General features: G+C 41.4%; 1 protein-coding gene and 1 long non-coding RNA gene across 5 annotated transcripts in view; one reads left to right on the top strand and one right to left on the bottom strand.

The window, feature by feature from the left end:
- slc6a17 (solute carrier family 6 member 17) overlaps nt 1-17,114 on the bottom strand; it is a 56,141-nt gene extending 39,027 nt beyond the window's left edge. The window contains exons 1-3 of one of the 4 annotated variants that reach the window (XM_069941817.1): nt 16,947-17,114; nt 6,382-6,486; nt 3,519-3,923 (exon numbers count right to left, since the gene is read on the bottom strand). In XM_069941817.1, coding sequence (XP_069797918.1) covers nt 3,519-3,804 — 286 coding nt within the window. In that variant the 5' untranslated portion in view covers nt 3,805-3,923; nt 6,382-6,486; nt 16,947-17,114. Of the gene's footprint in view, nt 1-3,518; nt 3,924-6,381; nt 6,487-16,946 lie in introns of those variants that run through there. The other 3 variants (XM_069941816.1, XM_069941818.1, XM_069941820.1) reach the window with 3 other exon arrangements.
- A 103-nt stretch (nt 17,115-17,217) lies between these two features.
- The window catches only part of LOC138762961 (uncharacterized), a 53,873-nt gene continuing 50,172 nt past the window's right edge, over nt 17,218-20,918 (top strand). Inside the window, exons 1-2 of the long non-coding RNA XR_011357266.1 lie at nt 17,218-17,419; nt 20,250-20,404. This is a non-coding gene — a long non-coding RNA (uncharacterized lncRNA). The remainder of the gene's footprint in view (nt 17,420-20,249; nt 20,405-20,918) is intronic.

Below are 20,918 nucleotides of genomic sequence, written 5' to 3'. Positions count from 1 at the left end.
TAAAACCTCCCCCTCCTTCCAGACCAACAATAATCCTTTCCCTCCTCGGACCATTAAACCATGCAGCTTCCTTTCCCATAAGGTCAACAGGGAAGATAAAGCCATTCAGCCCATTTTACTCATCCATTCTCTATACTTGCCTGCTGTCCATCACAATGGCATATCACATTACTTTACCTTTCCTTCCCCTTCAAGTGGTTACTCTAGATCTGCCTTTCTCAAATGGGATCCTATGAGTTGCCCCCCCCCATGACCACAAGTTTAGACATATAATACGGTAATAGGCCCTTTTGTCCCACGAGCCTGTACCACCCAATTGACTGACACCTACATCCCCAGTACATTTTGAATGGTGGGATGAAACTGGAGCACCCGGAGGAAACCTATGCAGACATGGGGGGAGAATGTACAAACAGCTTACAGACAGCGTGGGATTCAAACCCAGGGCACTGTAACATCATTGCACTAACCACTAAAGCTAACTGTGCCACCTTTGGTTTCTTTTCACCTCGTGTAACATGTTTTTTTTAATGCATTCAGGAGGAGAGAAGTACAGTAGAAACTTAACTGCTTCACATGAAGAGGCCCTGTAAATTTTGAGCAGAGTCTTTAGGGGGTCTGAGCCAAATAAAATGTTCATTTCAATCAGTGCTGCAAAATATAGTTAACCATTCTTTACAGTTTAAAATTAGACTTATTAAATCGTACCTTGGTCAGGCCTGATTAGTATAATTTGCTGAGCAATTCCAATGCACCTTCTCATCAGATACTTCTCCAGTGACAATACTATGTCAGGAACACAAAGTAAGATCAGAACCAGAAAGAAGAAACAATTTGAACTTATCTGAAGAAGAGCTACTACCTGCAGTAGCGTTGTTCCTCACTCGTGCTGAGTCAGTAGCATCTCTGATTTCCTTGTGACTCCATCAGCTATAAAACAACTCTGCTCCCTCACTCCACCTCCTTCTAATTAATCCCAAACTAATCCCAATTGCTCATTTTCTCCAATCCCGATAGAATCCAAAAGAAAACATTGCTTTGCCTCAACTACATGATTCATATCATGTTCACCTCTTTGCCTCCTCAGTCATTGCTTTCCATTGAGCATTTTAGACCATGTAAACAAAAAGTTAAAATGTTGCTAGTCCCTTCTTGAGATAAGGACTTCAAAGGGGATGGAAGTCCAAGAATAGGGATTCATTTCACTAATTTCTCTTTACACAGATCTAGTCCTTGCCAGCTATTCCCATCATAAATATCCCAGGACACCGATTTGATCCGGATAAATAGATTTTAGGCAAAAACAAAGCAAGTAACAAATAAAAGGAGCTTAAAAGATATTCACACAGCATTTAATTCAGGAAAGAGACACAACTATAAAGACCAAGGAATAAATATTCCAGAATATCTGGCCCCATCCATCATTAAATAAACAGTCCTCACTCACACTCCATCTGCACAAATGTTGCATTATGTTGCCCTTAGACCTTTGCTCTCTTAGAGATGCCCCTCATTGATTCAGTTTGCTGTCATCTGCTGCCTTGATTTCGAGCATATTGATCATCAGAACAAACCCTCTAATTGAAGAACACACCTCTATTCACAAGTAAATTAAACATTGCCAAGAGTTTTGTGTTAATTTGGCAGATAATTATTAAGAATCAAAGAAGTCAAGTAGTTAATAACTGAAAATAAGTCTGCATTTTGAACTCCCATTTTACCAGCAAGCAGAAAAATACTGCAATCAGAAAAATTAATTTTCAGGGAATTATGTATCTGTATTTCCAGATCCCTCAGTTCTACCACACTCCTCAGTGCCCCACCATTCACCGTGTATGTCTTTTCTTGGTTTGTCCTTCCAAAGTGAAACGCCTCACGCTTGTCTGCATTAAATTCCATCTGTAATCTTTCAGCCCATTTATCCAGCTTGTCCAGATCCCTCTGCAAGCTTTGGAAACCATCTTCACTGATCACAACACCTCCAATCTCAGTGTCATCTACAAACGTGCTGTTCCAATTTAACACATTATCACCCAGATAATGTTTCATTAATGGCCACAATGTCATAATTCTATATGTTAATCTGCACTCTAAGCTTGTCTGTCTTTCTTACAATACTCCTTGCATTAAAATAGATGAATCTGAGAACATTTCAACCACATTCAACCCATTGACTTCTAAGTGCTTGGAATTTTAACATCATCTTTTCCCTCCTCCACTCGTCTATCTGCTCTGGCCCTCTGGTTTCTCTCCCTCCGCAAATCTAGTTTAAACCCTCTGGAGCAGCACTAACAAGCCTTCTCACTGGGATATTAGTCCTCTTCCATTTCAGATGCAAACCATCCTGTCAGAACAGGTCCCACCCTTCCTGCAAGAGAGTCCAATGATCCAGAAACCTGAAGCTCTCCCTCCTACACCATCTCCTTAGCCACGTGTTAAGCTGCATTATCTTCCTATTCCTAACCTCACTAGCAAATGGCATGGGTAGCAAGCCTGAGGTCCTGTCCTTCATGCTTGGCACCTAACACTCTGAACTCTCCTTGCAGGACCTCCTCACCCTCCTTCTCATATCATTGATCCCTACATGGACCACAACATCTGGCTGCTCACCTTCCTTCCTGAGAATGCTGTGAACTTAATCTGAGATATCTCAGACCCTGGCACCAGGGAGGCAACATACCATTTAGGAAACTCAATCTATTCTACAGAACCTCTTATCTGTCTCCATAACTATGGAATCCTCTATCACAACAGCTCGCCTCTTCTCCTCCCTTCCCTTCTTTGCCACAGGAGTAGACTTCATGCCTGAGACCTGAAATCCATAGCTTGTCCCTGGTAGGTGTCCAATGTGGTATAGTTATTATTGAGGGGACGGCTACAGGTGTGCCCTGCACTGCCTGCCTGTTCCCTTTCCTGAATGTCACCTATCTATCCTCCTCCTGCCTCCTAGGTGTGATAGTGTCCCTGTAACTCCTGTCTATGACCACTTTTCCTTCCGAATGAATCGGAGTTCATCCAACTCCAGCTCCAATTCCTTGACTCAGCTTGTCAGGAGCTGCAGCTGGATGGACTTCTTGCAGATGAGGTCGTCATGGATACTGCTGGTGTTACTGATGACCTATAGTGTGCAAGAGGAACATTCCCTGCCTTGGCTGCCATTCCCATTGTCTAGGACTGGATGAGCAAAATATATGATATTTTTTAAAAAACCTGCCCTTATCTGTGCCTACCTGCAGAATTCTTTTTTGTTGCTTGAATAGGGCGGCCCTTTCTAACCAACTCAGATTATTCCTCACCTCTTTCCTCTTCTTGCTGAAGCCAAAGCCTTACCTCTCTGACTCAGCCCACTCTGACGATGGCCGCTCCCCCTTTAGCCTTCAACTGTTGATCTCAATTGTCCAATCAACTGCTACCTGCTGAGTCTCTCCTTTTTTCAACCCCCTTGTCTTAACATTTGGAATTGTGACAACTGATTCAAACCATTCAAGGGCATATGCGATTTTTGACCAATTCCTTACCTCCGCCATTTTTCTGACACAGATAGGGGAAACGCCAGACATTTCCCAGACCCACCGAATAGCCGATCTGAGCCAGAATATATTGCAGTTTATTGTTCCAGGCTGGTCGATCATCGATTTCCATTGTGTTCTCTACATCCTTATCCTTGGTGGGTGGCACTCCTCCCACATTCAGCACACTGTGCTTATAGTCAATAGGTTCTTCTCCTCCAAGCAAGTCAGCGACAGACTCAGTGACAGGCTCATTGCTGTGTTCACGTTGTGTAACCTTACTGTTTTTAGGCATTGGTCACACCTATTCGCAGAGCTTAACAAAAGATGGAGCAGAGTCAGATGCTGGAGATTCTCGGCTCTTCCAGTCTCCTTCTGCTTCTATAAACAGTAGCAGCCTTCCAGGAGACCATCCTAAATACCAAAAAATAATTACTGGTTAGACATTTTTTTCCAGGAACAATTAGCATTAAATATTGAATCCCACACTAGCCATACTGAACTCCAGACATTTTATACTACTTTCAGAGAGTCATCCACCATTCCCAGAGTTTTTGAAAGCTTGTCCTGCTCCCAGAGAACAGAGGAAAGAGAATCCTACCCTGCTTTCAGAAGTTGAGGGGAGGGCCTCACAATGGTTCATCAAATAGGAGCACAGAAAGTGCAAGTATTCAATGTCATCTTCCTGGGGGGAGACGGTCTAAAATTACAGGTTTAAGGTGAGAGGGACCTACAGGCTGATCAGTCTAACACCAATGATGGGAAAGTGCACAGATCACAAGATATAGGAGCAGAAGTAGGCACACTGGCCCATCAAGTCTGCTCCACCATTCTAATCATGAGTTGATCCATCCACCCACTCTACACCACTTCCCAGCTTTCTCCTGTAACCCTTGGTGCACTGACTAATCAAATACCTGTCGATCTCGGCATTAAATGCACCCAATGACCTTGGTTCCACAACCACCTGTGGCAACAAGTTCCACGAACTCATGGCCCTCTGACTAAAGAATTTTTTCCACATCTCTGTTTTAAATTGACTCCCTTTTATGCTGAAATTATGCCTTCTTGTGCTCGAATCTCCTACATGGGAAAAAAAAATCCCTGCCACTTGCCACACTGGTTAGATCACTCAGGCTCAGGATTGAACTAGCCAATGGGAAACCATTATCCCAGAGAGACCTGAAGAATCCCAGAGAAATTTTGTTAACAATGTAGATGTCTGGAAAACTGCAGAAAAATTATGCAAACCAAGTCTGAATTTCAAATGGGGTGGGCTACGAGCTTGAGGAGATTTACTTTTAAATTAGATTGGAAGGATGCCATATTTTTGCATCTACCATATTTTTTCTGGCATCTCAAATGGTATCACAGCAAAGCAACAAATCCTGGAAGAAACTGAAGCCAGATCAGATGCCAAAACTTACCCATTTGCTAATAAATCTTCAGAAAAGTATCCTTCCTGTTTGCAGGCAAGGTTAAGTTCATTTTAATGTTAAATTATTAATGCATGTTCAGCTGCAACGTTGTTATCATTGCTGCATAATGGTGACATCTACAGGGAGCTTCTAAAGAAAGGGAATTTAATTCTGAAATTTTAATCTCAGCTTCCTTTAAACAAATGTCAGAATGTAAATTCCTCACCTGGGGCTATCAACAGTTGTTTGGAGCCAAACTTGGAAACTTCACATCCAACTAAAATCTTCCTTGATTCTAAAGCTCTGCTTATGAGCACAGTGGATCTTTTGTCTTTAGACCTTTGCCTCTACTCCAAACAACGTGGTACCCACTAGAAGATTCACTTGGGACTCACCAATTATATTTTTCAGGACTTTCCAAGGACAGGAAGTCATATGGAAGAGACTCACAATTTTCCAACATGTACTTCCAATAGGCAATGCATTCCAATAAATTCCATTTTTAAAAAAAATTGATCTAATGAGGTGGAATGCCACTGTTTATTCTCAAAAATGATTGATGGACTCTATTGCTACCTATGAGCTAACAACAAATAGCGCCCTTTCTAAATCTCTGGGTGCAGATGATTAAAACAGACCAAACCAGTAAATGGGAAATAAAATCAAACTAATTAGGTTTCCTTGGGGAAATATTAGGATAATAACTCAGTCTGTATATTTAACAACAGATAAATATGTATAATAAATATTTGCAGTAAATATTCATACTATTTCAGAGTCTGGATTTAGATCTCAATTTCAGCTCTTTTTGGTTTTGTCCTCTTGCGCTCTCCTGTTGTTAATCATTCCCCAAAGCTGGCCATGCTCAGCAAAAGCTTAAACTTTGCACCTCTCTCTCTCGACAGCTCTCTACTACTCAACCACTACTTTTCCTCCTTCAAACTGTTACTGATAACCTATACTTTTGGTCAACTGTCCTGGTGTCTCCCTTTGCAGTTTAATGCCAACTCTTTGCTTAATATTATTAAATGATTTGGATGTTGCAATGTATTAGGGATGACAGAGGCAAGTTTGTTATTGTGTGTTTGTTAGCCACACCATCCCATTAACCCAGTAGTTGGGAGGGTACCATTTCCATATCTATAACTCACTTGGAACAGCTTGGGCGGCACATTAGGTGTAGCATTGTCACTTGAAACTGTGCCGGCGACCCTGGTTCAAATCCAGTGCTGTCTGTAAGGAGTTCATGTCTGTGTGGGTTTCCTCTTACCCTTCAAAATGTTCGGGGGTTGTAGGTTAATTGGATGTATATGGGTAGCATGGGCTCATGGGTTGGAAATGCCTGTAACGCTGCTGTATGTATGATGCCTACCTAAACATTAAAACCTTTTTCCACACATTTGAGGTCTGAGGTTACACCCAGAGTTCTGTAAAATTAATTACAGTCTCCTTACCATTAACTCTGTTTCACAGGTGCTCCCATATCTGCTGAATATTTCCGGGATTTTCTGTTTCCTTGGTTTGATGTCTGCAAAGTGATTGAGGAGGGTAGGTCTCAACTGGGTAGAGTTTAAAAAGATAAGAATTGTCTTTGATATATACAAAATTCTTGGCAGATTCAAGAGGATGCAAGGAGGTTAGTTCCCCAAACTGAGGAGTTTCAAAATAAGACCATTTAGAACTGTGATGAGGAGAAAGGTCTACATCAGAAAGTGATATAGCTTTGGAGGACAGTGGAGAATCAGCCACTGATTTATTTTAATGGCAAGAATTAGATTTTAGTGACACTGCACTGTACCAGGCCCTTCTGGACCAGAATCTTGCACCATATACTCAATCTTGCACCATATGTCTTTGGAATGTGGGAGGAAACCAGAGTACCCAGAGGAAACCCACGCAGACACATGGAAAACATACAAACACCTTACAAACAGCAGTGGATTCGACCCCGAGTTAGGAATCTTTCCTGCACATGCTGCGGGAATACTTGAGCGGACAGCCCAGCAGGATTTATACTCTGCAAAATAACGTGCTTTACTTGGTCTTTCAGTGTTTCTGAGCACGAGCAAGCCTTTTCTCGAGAAAGATACTTTTAATGTCAACGTTGGATGATTAGAGGGACAGGAGGAGTTAATAATCTAAATTGTAAAAGAGCCAGTAAGCAAAAGTGACCTCCCATCACTGCAATTATCTTGTTTTACTGCACAGGGAGCAGATAAAGAACAGGACTAGCCTAATGGAACATAAGCATAACAACAATTCCAGTACCACAAGAAGCTCCACAATGCTAACATCAGCACATATAATACTTGAGTTATGCAAATAATTGTATTGGATTTATCCAGGAAACAAGTGGCTGTTTGAAGAACAGCCTGTCCTTTGGGATATTCCTTTCTTCAACAGTACACTGTGTCTGCAGTGCGTAGCATCTAGAAAATACACTTCATTGGAAGTCATGATTTTTTTTGACAGGTTCCTGCCAAACTTGTGACCTTCAAAGCCCGAAGGAGAAGGACAGCAATATCTACTTCAAAATTCACCTCCAAGTAAATATCATCCAGACCTGGACTATTATTATCACTCCGAAGAATATAGAACACGGAACAATTCAGCATAAAAAGTCTCTTTGGCCAACAAAATGGATGTTAAACAAAGTAAGTTAACACGCTACTGATTGAACATAATACATTTCCCTCTATTCCCTGCATATCCATGTGCAATCTCTGCTTCCACTACTATTCCTGGCAGTCCCTTCCAAGCACAAAGTAGAAAAACCATCCTTGCTCATCTCCTTTAAACCTACCACCGTCCCCCCATGTGCCATGACATTTTTTTTACCTTGCAATATAGATTCTTTTCCAACCTCTTTATTGTTTTTTTGAGAAAAATAATGTTTAAGTAAAAGTAAAATAAAATTACAGATGCTAAACAAGATACATATCATCCATGCTACTGACACAAGAAAAGACACCATCTATTACTAATCTAATTTCTAAACCCAACCTTTATATAAGCGACTTCTAGCAAATTTGTGTCAACTACCGATTTTGGTTAGGTTCAGAAAAAAGGAAAAGATTAAAGAAAATTAATAAAGACCAAAAATAATTGATCTATAAATTATGAAAACAATTGAAATAAAACCCAAAATAGAAAAAAGAAAATACTAATTGTGGTAGTAGAACATCAAATTTTCTCTAGAAAATGGGTTGGCATCAAATCCAATAACCATTGTGCTTGCGTGGGAGGGACAACATCTTTCCACCGCAGCAAAACAAGCCTCCTAGCAATCAGGGAAGCAAAAGAAATTACATGGGACTGAGATGGAGTCAAAATTAAGTCCATTGGTTTACTCACTCCAAAAATGGCAATAAAAGGGCTCAGAGACAGATTTATATCAAGAATTAGTGTACTAAATACCTCTTTCCAATAGTTACAAAGGGAGGGACAGATGATATAAAGTACCTTCCTGAGTTGTACACTTATCACATTTAGATGATATGTTGGGGTAAAATTCAACCAATTGAACTTTGGAGTAGTGGACCCTATGGACTACTTTAAATTGTAATAAGGAAGGTCTAGCATAGAGAGAGGATGGATGTTCTTTTTTTCAAAATAAACCCCCATGTTACTTCTGCAAACAGCTGTTGAATATCCAATGACTTGGACTGAAGGTTTTTAAAAAAAAGAATTACATTAAATAGGACTAATTAATAAAAAATTGTGATAATCAAAGTGCTTTGGGATACAGTATCAATACCTCTCCATACTTTTAGAAACTTCAATCAATCCTCACATCACTCTCCAATGCTCCAGAATAAACAACCTAAATTTGTCCAACCTCTCCTCACAGCTCATGATCTATAATCCAGGCCACATCCTAGTAAATCTCTTCTGCACCCTTTCCAATCCTACACATCCTTCCAAACATGGGAGGACCAGAATTACACAAAACACTTCAACCTAGGCTGAACAAAAGTTTTATGTAAGTGCAGTATGATATCCTTAACCTTATACGTAATTCCTGAAAAATGAACACAAGCATGCCTGATCCTCTCTTTACCATCCTAAACATTTATGTGGCTATGTTCAAAACTGTTTGTGTGTGTGAGTGTCTCTGCATGTGTGCACCTCTGTGTGTCTATGTGTGTGTCTCTTCATGTGTGTGCACCTCTGTGTCTGCGCACACTGGAAAGAGACAGATTCAACATCAATACCTAATGGTCATGTTCATTCATGTCTCTTCACTTTGTATTTTGGAATTCACAATGAAATGGAAAATATACACATGCCTGTAGGGAGTTGAAATGTTCAAGATCATCCTACACTAATCAATAACTGCAGTAGTATGGGTCAAATGAGAAGATGAGCGGAGGTAGGAGGTGATGATGGATGGAGGTAGGGATATTGGGAATAGTGGATGCTCATGACGGAGTCATAGGTACAAGTATAAAGTTCACAGCATCACAATGTGTGTGAAGTCATCATCACTGGAAGCTAAAAAGGCCATTCAAATCTTACTAAAATCGAGAAATAAACAGAGGTATTTGCTACATGGCTACAGACCACACATATATGTCTGCCAATGCAGACTGGAAATGACAGATAATGGCCTTGGTGGTGTTGTGGATAGGGTAGAAGGCTGTTGTAGGTTACAACAGGATATAGACAGTGTGGGCAAAGAAGTGACACATTTTGGAAGGTCAGACTTGAAGGTGGAGGTCATGGTTAATGGCAGGATTCTTAAGTGTGGAAGAGCAGAGGGACCTTGGATTCAAAGTCCATAGATCTCTCAAGGTTGATGTGCAGGTGGATAGCGAGGTATGCTGGATGTCCTTAGTCGGGGAATGAGTTCAAGAGGCATGAGGTAATGTTGAAGCTCTATAAACTCTAAATAGACCACACTTGTAATATTGTGTTCAGTCCCAGTTGCCTCATTACAGTTTTGGCAACTGTACAGAGGAGATTTACCAGGTTGTTGCCCAATTTGGAGAGTGTGTATTGTGAGGCAAGTTTAACAGAGCTAAGGCTCTCCTCTTTAGACTGAAGAAGGATGAGAGGTAACTTAATAGATGCATAGATAGGGTGGAAGCCAACATATTTTTCCTGGGGCGACAGTATCAAATACCAAATTTGTTCAAAGTGAGGAGAGGAAAATGTAGGGGAAATGTTGGCAGTAAGTTATTTACAGAGAGAGGTCTGAGTGCCTGGAATAGATTGGCAGTGATGGTGGTGGAGGTTGGTACTATAGGGACATATAAAAGACTCCTATATAGGCACATGAATGCAAGAAAAATAGTGGGTTATGGGTGTGAGGAGGAAAAGGTTCAGATTGTGGAGCAGGTTAATATGAAAAGCACAAGAATGCTGGGGAACTCAGCAGGTCTCACAGCATCCATAGGAGGTAAAGATATACAACCAATGTTTTGGTCTTGAGCACTTTTTAAAGTATGAACAAAAAACCAGCTTGCACCTGAATAAAAAGGCTGGGGAGAAGAGAAGAAAGGGCAGAGGGAGAGGCACAGGCCAACAAATAAAAGGTGATCTTTGCGCAGCACGGTTAGAATAGTGGACAACACTGTTACAGCGCCAACAACCCAGGTACAAATGTGGCACTGTCTGTGAGGAGTTCGTATGCTCCCCATGACTGCGTGGGTTTCCTCCGGATGCTCCAGTTTCCTCTCACCCTTCATAATGTACGGAGGTTGTAGGTTAATCGGGTGTAATTGGGGCAGCAGGGGCTTGTGGGCAGGAAGGGGCTATTATTGGGCTTCATGTCTAAAATAAATTTGAAATCCAATTTCCTCCTTTGCATGTTGAGTTTCTCTAGCAGTCTTCTGCTTTTATTACAATCACAGCATTTTCAGACTTTCACGTTTCACTCCAGTACGTTTAAACTGGTCGACACAAATTCATGGGCCAAACGCCTGTACTGTGCTATAACGTTCGATGTTCTAGACAATGGAATCAAAATGTATTGCTCATATATACAGTGGAACCTCATTATAACGCGATAGTTAAAAATCACATCGTGAAGAAAAGTGGGGTCACACTAAATCAGGGTTCACAAAAAAACAATGGTTTAAAAAAAAATAAAGGATACATGTTCAATACCTGTATTTGGAATCACCTTTTTATTTCTTACAATCATCATCTTATTTCTTTAAAAAGCGACTGACTGTCCGTTGCGTGAACGCAGCAGGTTGCTGGTGGCGAGCGAAATCTAAAATGCCTCTGAGCTGGAGGACTTTTATGTGGTCCACATCCTGGGTCTCCGGCCAATGTTGGCTAGCCTCAGGGGTGTCAATGACTTTAGAGACTTTTTGGGGTGGGGGGTGGGGGTAGTCTCCTCATTATTAATTATCCTCCTGTGGTTCGAGAACTGGTGCTATAGTCACGTTACAGATGATCTCAGAGTCTGTCAGGCACTCATATGTTGGGCATTCGTCATCAGCAGGATACCACTGGCATAAATCCTCTTTGCTCATTTCAAACAGCCTCTCTGCTTCACGCACCTCTTCATCTGTGAAGCCATTGAAGTCTTGCTCACCATTATCTTCCTTAGTGGATTGTCGTGTCGAAAAGGCTGGACCCAGACCCTTTCAGCATTTTTCCACACTCAGGGAGCTGACTGCTGCCCAGCCCTTCCTACAAACTTCCTTAGTGTTCATGCTTTTCAGATAGTCTTCCAGCGTTGTTGATTCATCTACAATTCTACAAATTAATTCACACCTGTAATTCTGCTTGGACATGGAGATGATCCCCTGATCTAGGAGCTGGATCTTAGATGTAATGTTCTTTGGGAGGTAAGAAACTCTGATCTTTCCATTGTGGCTTACTAGGCAGGCAGCTGGCAGGTGGGTGGGACAGTTGTCAAGCAAAAGAAGAGCTTTGAGTTCTAGCTTTTGTGTGCACAAATGAGTGCAGACAGCAGGGACAAACATTTTGGAAACCCAATCCTCAAAGATGATATTGGTCATCCAAGCATTGCTGCTATGCGAGTATGTGAACGGTAACTTCATGTTGACATGGTGGAAAAAGCAGGGCGAGCGAGATTTGCCAATTATGAGCAGTTTTAACTTATGTGCTCCTGTCTTGTTAACACAAAACAACAATGTCACATGATCTTTGCGTTTTTTGAACCCCTCATGTTGAAGAGCATCATCTTGGCAGGTGGTCTGGGATCATCTTTTAGCAGAGGCTGGTTTCATTGCAGTTGTTCACTTGTTCATCTGTAACGTTGCACTTGTTCTTCGACGTAGCCACCTTCTAAGAGAGTTTTTAGGTCTGTCAGGTATTCGCTGCAGCGGCCGTCAGCTGAGCGAATTTCTCCAGACGATAACACTTGAGAAATCCTGTAATGGTGTTTAAACCAGTCTACCTTTGACTGTTAGGTTTCTTTATTGATCAGTTGGTCAAACTTCTCAGCTTGAGCTTTGAGAATTGGTAGGCCTTCTGAGCGCACTTGAACACAACACTTGTACAGGGAGTCATCAAGCCTGACATCTTTGGCTGTTCTCATGCATTTAGCCTTTAGTCCCACCTCTTCCTCGACTTTTTAAAGTGACATGCGTAACTTATCTTCCTGAGATAACCAGCCATGAAGTGTTGATTCAGGTATACCAAGGTTTCATGGAACTTGGGTTCGACTTTTATTCTTGATCGCTTCAAGTGCGTGAAGTTTATCTTTCACTGAAAAAAAAAACATCTTCTAACAGTGCATTCCATTTTGGAAAAAAAATTCAATTCCAGAATGAGTAAAAGGGTCCAATGGCTCATCCCACTATATCTGGATTGGCATTAAATTGGGGAGCATTAAATTAGGGTTCCACTGCATATGTGAACATGGACATGCATTTGCATGAACATATAATTATATTATTTGTGTCATGTATTTGGCTGATGGGCACATGTATTTCATGGGAATATGCTTGTAGGTTTATTTCTATGTGATGTGTGTTTACATTTGCATGTTGCATTGTATGTTTGGATGTGTGTCTTGCCCATGTGTAAATTTGCTTGTTTAGATGCACATGCTTTATGTCCTGTGTCCACATGCAAATCAACGTTCAGTTGTGCTTCAGAGTTTAGAATTAAAAGTGTTTTCCACCAGTGCAGATTACAAGATATATTTGATCTACATTGACAGTTCAGACTCAGCACCAATGCTTCATTTTCCAACTTAATTGCTTCTGCAGGTAACAATGTGAATACTTTCTCATCCCTTATCCAAAGCATTCAACAGATTAAACTAGATGAGGTGCATCCACCAAGCACTTTTATTTTGGATTTCCTTCCATCTTTTCCATTTCCTTCTTCCTATATTTTCACTTCATCACGATTAACCCACAATTCTCAGAATCCCAACAATATAAATCTTTGCACCTCACAAAATCATCCATCATCCTAAAGTCTTTTAAAACCCCAGCTTACCAACTTAATATTTGTCAATTTGCTTTCATTATTTTGAGTAAGATATTATAATAAGGGTTGGCTGTTTTAACATAATTAAAAGAATGTGTGTGTTTTATACTGAAAATATAATAGAAGGAAATTCTGTTTCCTAAATATTTTCATGATTTCCTTCCATTTCTGCACTTATTGTCTAAGGACATTGTACACCCTAAATCATGGGCTGAGGATATGGGAGACCCTACAAATTCAAAGAGAATCAAACTCCAGCATTGAGATTGGTAAAGGGCTAATATCTCTTAGTGCTATATTTTAAGATCACAGTCATGAGTTACAATTACAATCAAATAATATGGAAGTCCTTTAGATCAGAGTAGTTGTATAATTTAAAATATGCAATGGGTATGGAGAAACAGAAAGGATTGAGGGTGTGCTGACAACCCTTTCATCTCAGAAAACCAGTAAAGGTCAGTGATACACCGGGGATTCTGTGAAAGAGTAAATATTAGGTCATCTCACAAAAAAGATTGGAGAAAAAAACCGTGTTGCAACAAATGAAAAGCTCAGTCAATGTAATTTTCCTCCAATCACCCACATTGACTTTCCCTAATCCTTCTTTTGGCCTTCTCCAAGTGGCCTGTTACCACTTTTTTGATCATGGGTTTTAGCACTCCTTTACCACGAAAGAAAGGTTTGCTCCTTCCCTCTTGCTAGGGGCTTGTGATTGCTGCCTTCCAATCTGTGGAAACTATTTCGGATTTGAAGAATTTTGGAAGTTGACAACTAGTGTATCGCCCATCTTTCATGAAAGAATTACAGTTTCAAATTTACTTCCTGACTTGAATTTTTATCCAAATCTAAAAACATAAATTGTTAATTTAATAAATTAAAACTTTAATTTATCAGTAGCTTCAATACTTGGAAAGAATTACATCCCAGAGAAAAGGCCCTTCATTCCAGAAGAGGTTACCATGCATGAAGAATAAGTCATATGACTCATGCCTATTTCTCTGTGTCTCTCAGCTAGACTGAACTGATTAAAATGGGTCATATCTTCCTTTGACTTGCGTTGTTTATTTCTAACCATAAAAATGAGTGGCGCTCAGTTATTTGGATATTTTTATATTTTACATGTGATCCCACAGACACTTTTAATCTCAACTTTAGCTTGACCAATAACATTTATTAAGTTTTATCATTATAAATGTGCAAGTTATTTGTCAGCATTCAATTCCAATCATCTACCCAAATAACATTTTTAAGCTCATGCTAAAGTAAACTCTTAAAGCAAAAAAAATAGGTCCATTTCATGAAATACTTGCTGAGCTAAAAAAAACCAAATACTGGTGCAAATTCTGTAATGGATACTATTTTTCAAGGTTAAAGAGGACCAGAAATAAAATTTATCATGGTTCCTGACTCATCTTTAATTATGCCTGAACTTGTACCAAGACTCCAAACACCCTAAAAAACATGATGCTGGATAAACGCAGTTGTATATCTTTATCTTTACAATATGCAATGTATTATTACTTGTACCAAGTCCTGTTTACACATTGTTCCTTCATTCTGAAAGCAATAATATTTAATAATATCCCAGGTTCATTCTTTCCATTTCTCTAATCTCTTCCAGGCCTATGACATTCAGTGACCTCTGCACACCAGAGTGTCATTTGTACCTCTGAATTTATTTACTTCCTATGGATAGCTCTTCATTTTTTAAATTTTTTAAAAATTTTTCACACTATAAACCATACTGACTAAAATACATACAGACATTTTTCTCTTGAATATATAGTGTCATTTTCTCCCCTTTTTCCCTTGAATATATAGTGTCATTTTCTCCCCTTTTCCCCCCCCTCCCTTCCCTCCCTCCCTCTCCCCCCTTCCCATTTATTCAAAGGGATAGCTCTTCCTTAGCTGCCTTGCATCCAATGTCTGCAATTGACAATTTATCCTTTCTCTCCAACTTGAAGTCACTGTCAAACCAATCTTGTTAATTAAGATTTTTTTTATAGGTCAAGGTCAAATCTTGTTAGATCGCATTCCCGTGAAGCACCTTGGATTGTCTGGGATGTTCCTTGGGGTTGCAAACGCAAGGAGGTCCAGGCTTTACAGTCATGGCCAACATCTTTTGTTCATCCTAAAGCTCTTAAGGTAGTGGGGCTAGTGCTGACTCAGAGTGCTGCCATCCATCTAATGAAGGCTTGCCCACAATGCTGTTGAGATGGTGAGTTCCAGGATTCAGACCCACATCACTGATATTCTGTTTACTGAATATAAACTACACAAAACCCTTTAACTCAGCCCTCTGGCACATTATCAGGGTCCAATGGTTTTTTTTTAACATTAGTCCCTCAAATATCTCAAATGGTCAGGATCTTGTGCTTCAGTCCAAGTCCTTCAATCTGTTACTGTAGAGTAAGTTGGTAAAGTGGCATCAGGTTTACTTGGATTGAAATAGAAGAGATTGTAAAAGTAAGACCACCATGCCTGTAAATTATTTGTTGGCCAGTGGTTCATCGTAGGACGTTTTCACTCGCAAGTGTCCCGACTGCGATCAGCATTTCTGATCGGCAAGGAAATAAGCAAATAGGTGGAGGTGTGGGGCGGTCTCCCGTCGGAGAGGGGAGATATGGGGGGTTGGGGGGGGGGGGGTGATCCCGAAGACTAGTTGCCTCTCATTAATTAAAAAAAAATTGGAGGATGCGGAACAAAGTCAAAGCAAAATTGAGCCTTAAAACTGAATGTACCGAGACGCAGCGAGTGCCCAGCGCGCATCCAACCTGCTCTATTCTTCAACGGGAGGACTGAGTTCCCAGCGCAGGGACAGTGTTCACACAACCCGCCTAACCCGGAGCTGAGCCGGCTCCTTCCATTATGTCTCTGCAAATGTGGTATTCGCGGGCATTGCATCAAGGCAACCCAAACAAAAAAAAACCTGAATGTGTTTTTAATCCATTAGCATCAACGCCTCGAAGCCCAGAATCTGGGCTTCACTCAATCGAAACCAAAGTCTTCCTCTGCCCTCAAGAGAAATAGCGTTGATTCTTCTAAAACATCGCATCGTCTTGACTCCGCCTTGCCCATCCTGCCACCACTGCTTGGAAAATTCTTGGTTCATTCAAACCGAGAGCAATCTGATGGTCAGAGGGTTCAGAAACGAATGATTCCGATGTTAATCTCCAAAACCAATACAATAGAGGGGGGGGGGGGCGGACGACCTTGAACTTTACCCCAAAATAAAACACGGAGTTATTAAAGCATCCACCAACCTTACATCCAGTGTCTGCTCCGATATAAATTGCAAAGATTTCTAATTCGTGCATCTGCTATTTATTTCAGTCGGGGGGGGGTGGATGGATGGGGGGGGGTGGATGGATGGGGGGGTGGATGGATGGGGGGGGTGGATGGATGGGGGGGTGGATGGATGGGGGGGTGGATGGATGGGGGGTGGATGGATGGGGGGGTGGATGGATGGGGGGGGTGGATGGATGGGGGGGTGGATGGATGGAGGGGTGGATGGATGGGGGGGTGGGGGGTCGAGGTTCCTACGCACATTGAAGGTAGCAACTGAAGGAAGAAAGCGACCCTCAATTCTGCAACTTACCAGCCAATAATTAGCCCAAGGAGACCGGATTCGAGCCGGGAAAAGCGGAATAGAAATCAGCTGAAAAGGACGAGAGAGAGAGGCAGAGGATTCCGGTGTTAAGATTAAAAAACCCAAACAAGTAGTGACTCCAAATCAAGATCCAGGGTGGAAACGTCCTCACGCATTGACGCCAGCAGCGCCGACATTGCGCATCATTCCTTCCACTAAGAATAGAAGGCTATATAGAAGAGGGGGGGGGGGGGCTGAAAGTTTACCTCGAGGGAGGGACGGGGCTGAGAATACTGTAGGCTGTCATTGTTCAGTACCCTTTCAATGTCCGTGCGTCACTGTAAGCTGTGAACATTGGTGGGACGCAACGTGTTCAGATCACAGGGAAATAATATTGGTGCAAATCGAAAGATAGCTCCTGACGCAGGACTGAGTCAATGGGAGAGACACCCGCTTCGGATCTGAGGCTGAGATAGGTCCAGGTGAGGGCTGGGTGTAACGTGGGTGAGGAAGGGCTGGAGGAGTTCCCGGGCTGCAAAGGAGGGTCGGGACCCGAGACAAGGGTGGGCTGCTGGCTTGCCCTAATGGCTGGGAGGGGGAGTGTGGCTTCCCCCCCCCCCCCCCCTAAATGACATGGAAGGCTGGATGCCCAGTTCGATGATTTTTTTAAAAAGGCCTGGGCTTTGTGGATGGAGGGATGGGGAGGGGGGGGGGTGTTGGTGGAAGGAAGGTTTTGCAGGTGAACTGGATGAGCAGAAGAGAAGACAAACGTGAGACAAAGTAATTTAATTTTGTTGCAGGAGGATCATAACTTGATTGGGAATGAGCAGTGATATTCGTGTTTGACAGGATGGAGGACTCCCAGTGTGTGGCCGATGGACAAAGATTGACGATCATCTTTTTTTTTTGTATCTATAAAGCTAGAATATTATTCCGTGCTGGACTTGGTGCAATATGCCCATGCACCTCTTCTGTTCCCTGGAATGCCACATCTTGTGTGTGCCCATGTGTACAGTCAATTGCATTATCCCATTCTCCTGCATCCATCCCAGGTAATGCTCATGTGGACAAGTGTAATAGTTATGGTCTTGCTGCAACAAACAAAGGAGGCCAACTTTCTGCTCTTGTCATTGTACTCAGGCCAGGTGTCAATTGTCAGAGTATATACATGACATCACATACAATCCTGAGATTCCTTTTCCTGTGGGTGAATTATTACTTATTGGCAGTGCAAAAAAATTGTACACAATGTACACATGTAAACAAATAAAGAAATGTAAACAAACTGACTGTGTAATACAGAGAGAAAAAAAATCAATAAAGTGCACAAGTAGGAGTCCTTAAATGAATCCCTGATGAGCGGAGCAGTTGTTCCTGAACCTGGTGAATGATGTGAGCCTCATAGCACCTATTACAAACAAAAATTGATGGTTAGTTTATGGCATGGGAGGGAGAGTGTTTTGCTAGGTAATCCTTAACGGTCTGAGATATGGATTTTAGATTCATTTAAGAAGCAACCTATTGAGATAACCATAACTGGAATAGTTAGAATATTAGAAACATGAGACCCGAGATACTTTCTCCAAGCATAAAACTGCCCTAGTAAGTACAGCTCTGTTTAAAAATGCAGTACCCCTTAAGTTACAGGGTGAAGAGCAGGTTCTTGATTGACATGCTTAGGACATCACTGGCAAAACCCTCCCCACCACTGAGAAACACTACCATCAGAGAGTAGCAGCAACCATCAAGAATCCACATCACTCAGCAAACACTCTATTCTCGCTGCAACCATCAGGAAAGAGGAATAGGTGCTATGAGGCTCACATCATTCACCAGGTTCAGGAACAACTGCTCCGCTCATCAGGGATTCATTTAAGGACTCTTACTTGTGCACTTTATTGATTTTTTTTCTCTCTGTATTACACAGTCAGTTTGTTTACATTTCTTTATTTGTTTACATGTGTACATTGTGTACAATTTTTTTGCACTGCCAATAAGTAATAATTCACCCACAGGAAAAGGAATCTCAGGATTGTATGTGATGTCATGTATATACTCTGACAATAAATCTGAAATCTGACATGGCAGGTTTTGAAAATATGCAAGGAATACTTTAAGAATAACTTGACTGGGAAATAATGCAGGAAATAGTGGAATAAGGCTGCTTGGCAAGGAAAATCTTCCAGATGTTTTCTGCATAACATAGGTACTGGATTATACTTTGAGTAAGAATCCTTCATTGGATCCCAATTTAAATTGAATTGAATTGTATTGCATTGTTTATCATGTGTGCTAAGATACAGTGAAAAACTATTTTGAACACCATTCAGGCAAACCATCCTCTTCATAGTTCAACAGAGTGGCAGCATAAGGTCCACCATAACGGGGTGTAGTGTTACTATAAAACAAAGTAGTTGAGTCATTTAAAACAAAAATGTTAAAAGAAAAAACTGTCGGACATTGGAAACTGTCATATCATGCAAATGAGAGGTACATTCAAGAGAATTAAAACAACAGGAAAGAAATTGTCCTCAAATCTGGAGATACATATTTTCAGACTCATGTATCTACTGCCCGATGGGAGACCAGAGAAATAATGCAACAAAATGTTTCATTTATCTGCTCAATCCCAGATAAGAGATGTAACAAGCACCATGAACAAAATAGTTCTTTCTGTGTGGCAACATTCTAAGATTCAACAATGAAATACCCTTGTGTGGAATTTTTGATAAGTTTACATTTTTTAAATTTATATGGTGATACATATGAACATAAAATCACAAGTAAACCAGTAGAAATTGGATTATTTAGAACAGGAGTCTCCAAAGTGGTTGATATTGACCCGTGGGTGTCGATGGGACTATTCAAAGAGTTGATAAATGCCAGGGGGTTGAAAGGAGTCGATTGAACCTTTGCGGTGGAAAGCAGGGGCAGATCAATGGAAAGTAGCATCTATGGCAATGGTGGCCAACCCCTCGCAAGAGCGGGCCCTGATGGCCATCATGTTGTATTTGGCTTCGGACTTTGAATGAGTTGAGAGCGAAAGGGGCAATGGACTGAGCAAAGAAGAAAGATGTACATGTTCTTTGGTACACCCCCCCCCATCCAGCGCCGCCACCACTCACCCCTCCCCTCCAGCCCCTGTATCTCTTTCCTAATGGAAGCAGCTGTGTGGGGAGGAAGATGTCCTCAATGATTTTGCATGCTCTCCTCAGACAATGATCCTGGTAGATCACGTCCATGGGGAAGAGAAAGACCCCAGTGATCCTCTACCACTCTTATGGTCCTGAACTCCAATCCATTTCTCTTCAGCCACAGAATCACACAGTGATGCAGCCTCCAGGATGCTCTCGATTCTAACTGTAGTTTGCTCAAAGTAAAATGAAGCAAGACAAATAGAAGTTTTGAGAATATTGTGAAAACTACTCTTCATTAATCTACTGTGTCCACATGCTTGTTGCATAAAGGTAAGAGACCTGTTGACCTGCTGGAATCTCTTTGTAACTTCTAATATGTCACGGAGACATTTGCAGAGTATTACTGCTGCAACAAAACTGGTAGCTAACATGTAACTTAGGATGGGAGTGACTGTCACAGTCAAGGTCATCACTAAGCTTGGATTTCTAGCCTTGGGTTCCATCTGGGCTGGCACTGCTGCACCTGTCAATAAGTTCCCACAGATCTATTAAACTGACAGTGTGTCAAGCTTTCACCCCACTGAATAATGACAAGAATTTCTAAAACTATTGAGGGCTACAGAAGAGATAACAAAAGCTTTCTGCTGCAATGTACAAGGGTGTGTGTGTGTGTGTGTGTGTGTGTGTGTGTGTGTGTGTGTGTGTGTGTGTGTGTGTGTGTGTGTGTGTGTGTGTGTGTGTGTGTGTGTGTGTGTGTGTGTGTGAGAGTGAGTGAGAGAGAGAGAAAATTTAGTTTTCCTGCTGTGAGGATTCATAGTCACTCAATCAGTGAGGATTTAGTAAG

The sequence above is a fragment of the Narcine bancroftii genome, chromosome 5 (genome assembly GCF_036971445.1).
Source record: "Narcine bancroftii isolate sNarBan1 chromosome 5, sNarBan1.hap1, whole genome shotgun sequence".
Taxonomy (NCBI): Eukaryota; Metazoa; Chordata; class Chondrichthyes; order Torpediniformes; family Narcinidae; genus Narcine; species Narcine bancroftii.
This window is presented reverse-complemented; position numbering and strand designations above follow the sequence as displayed.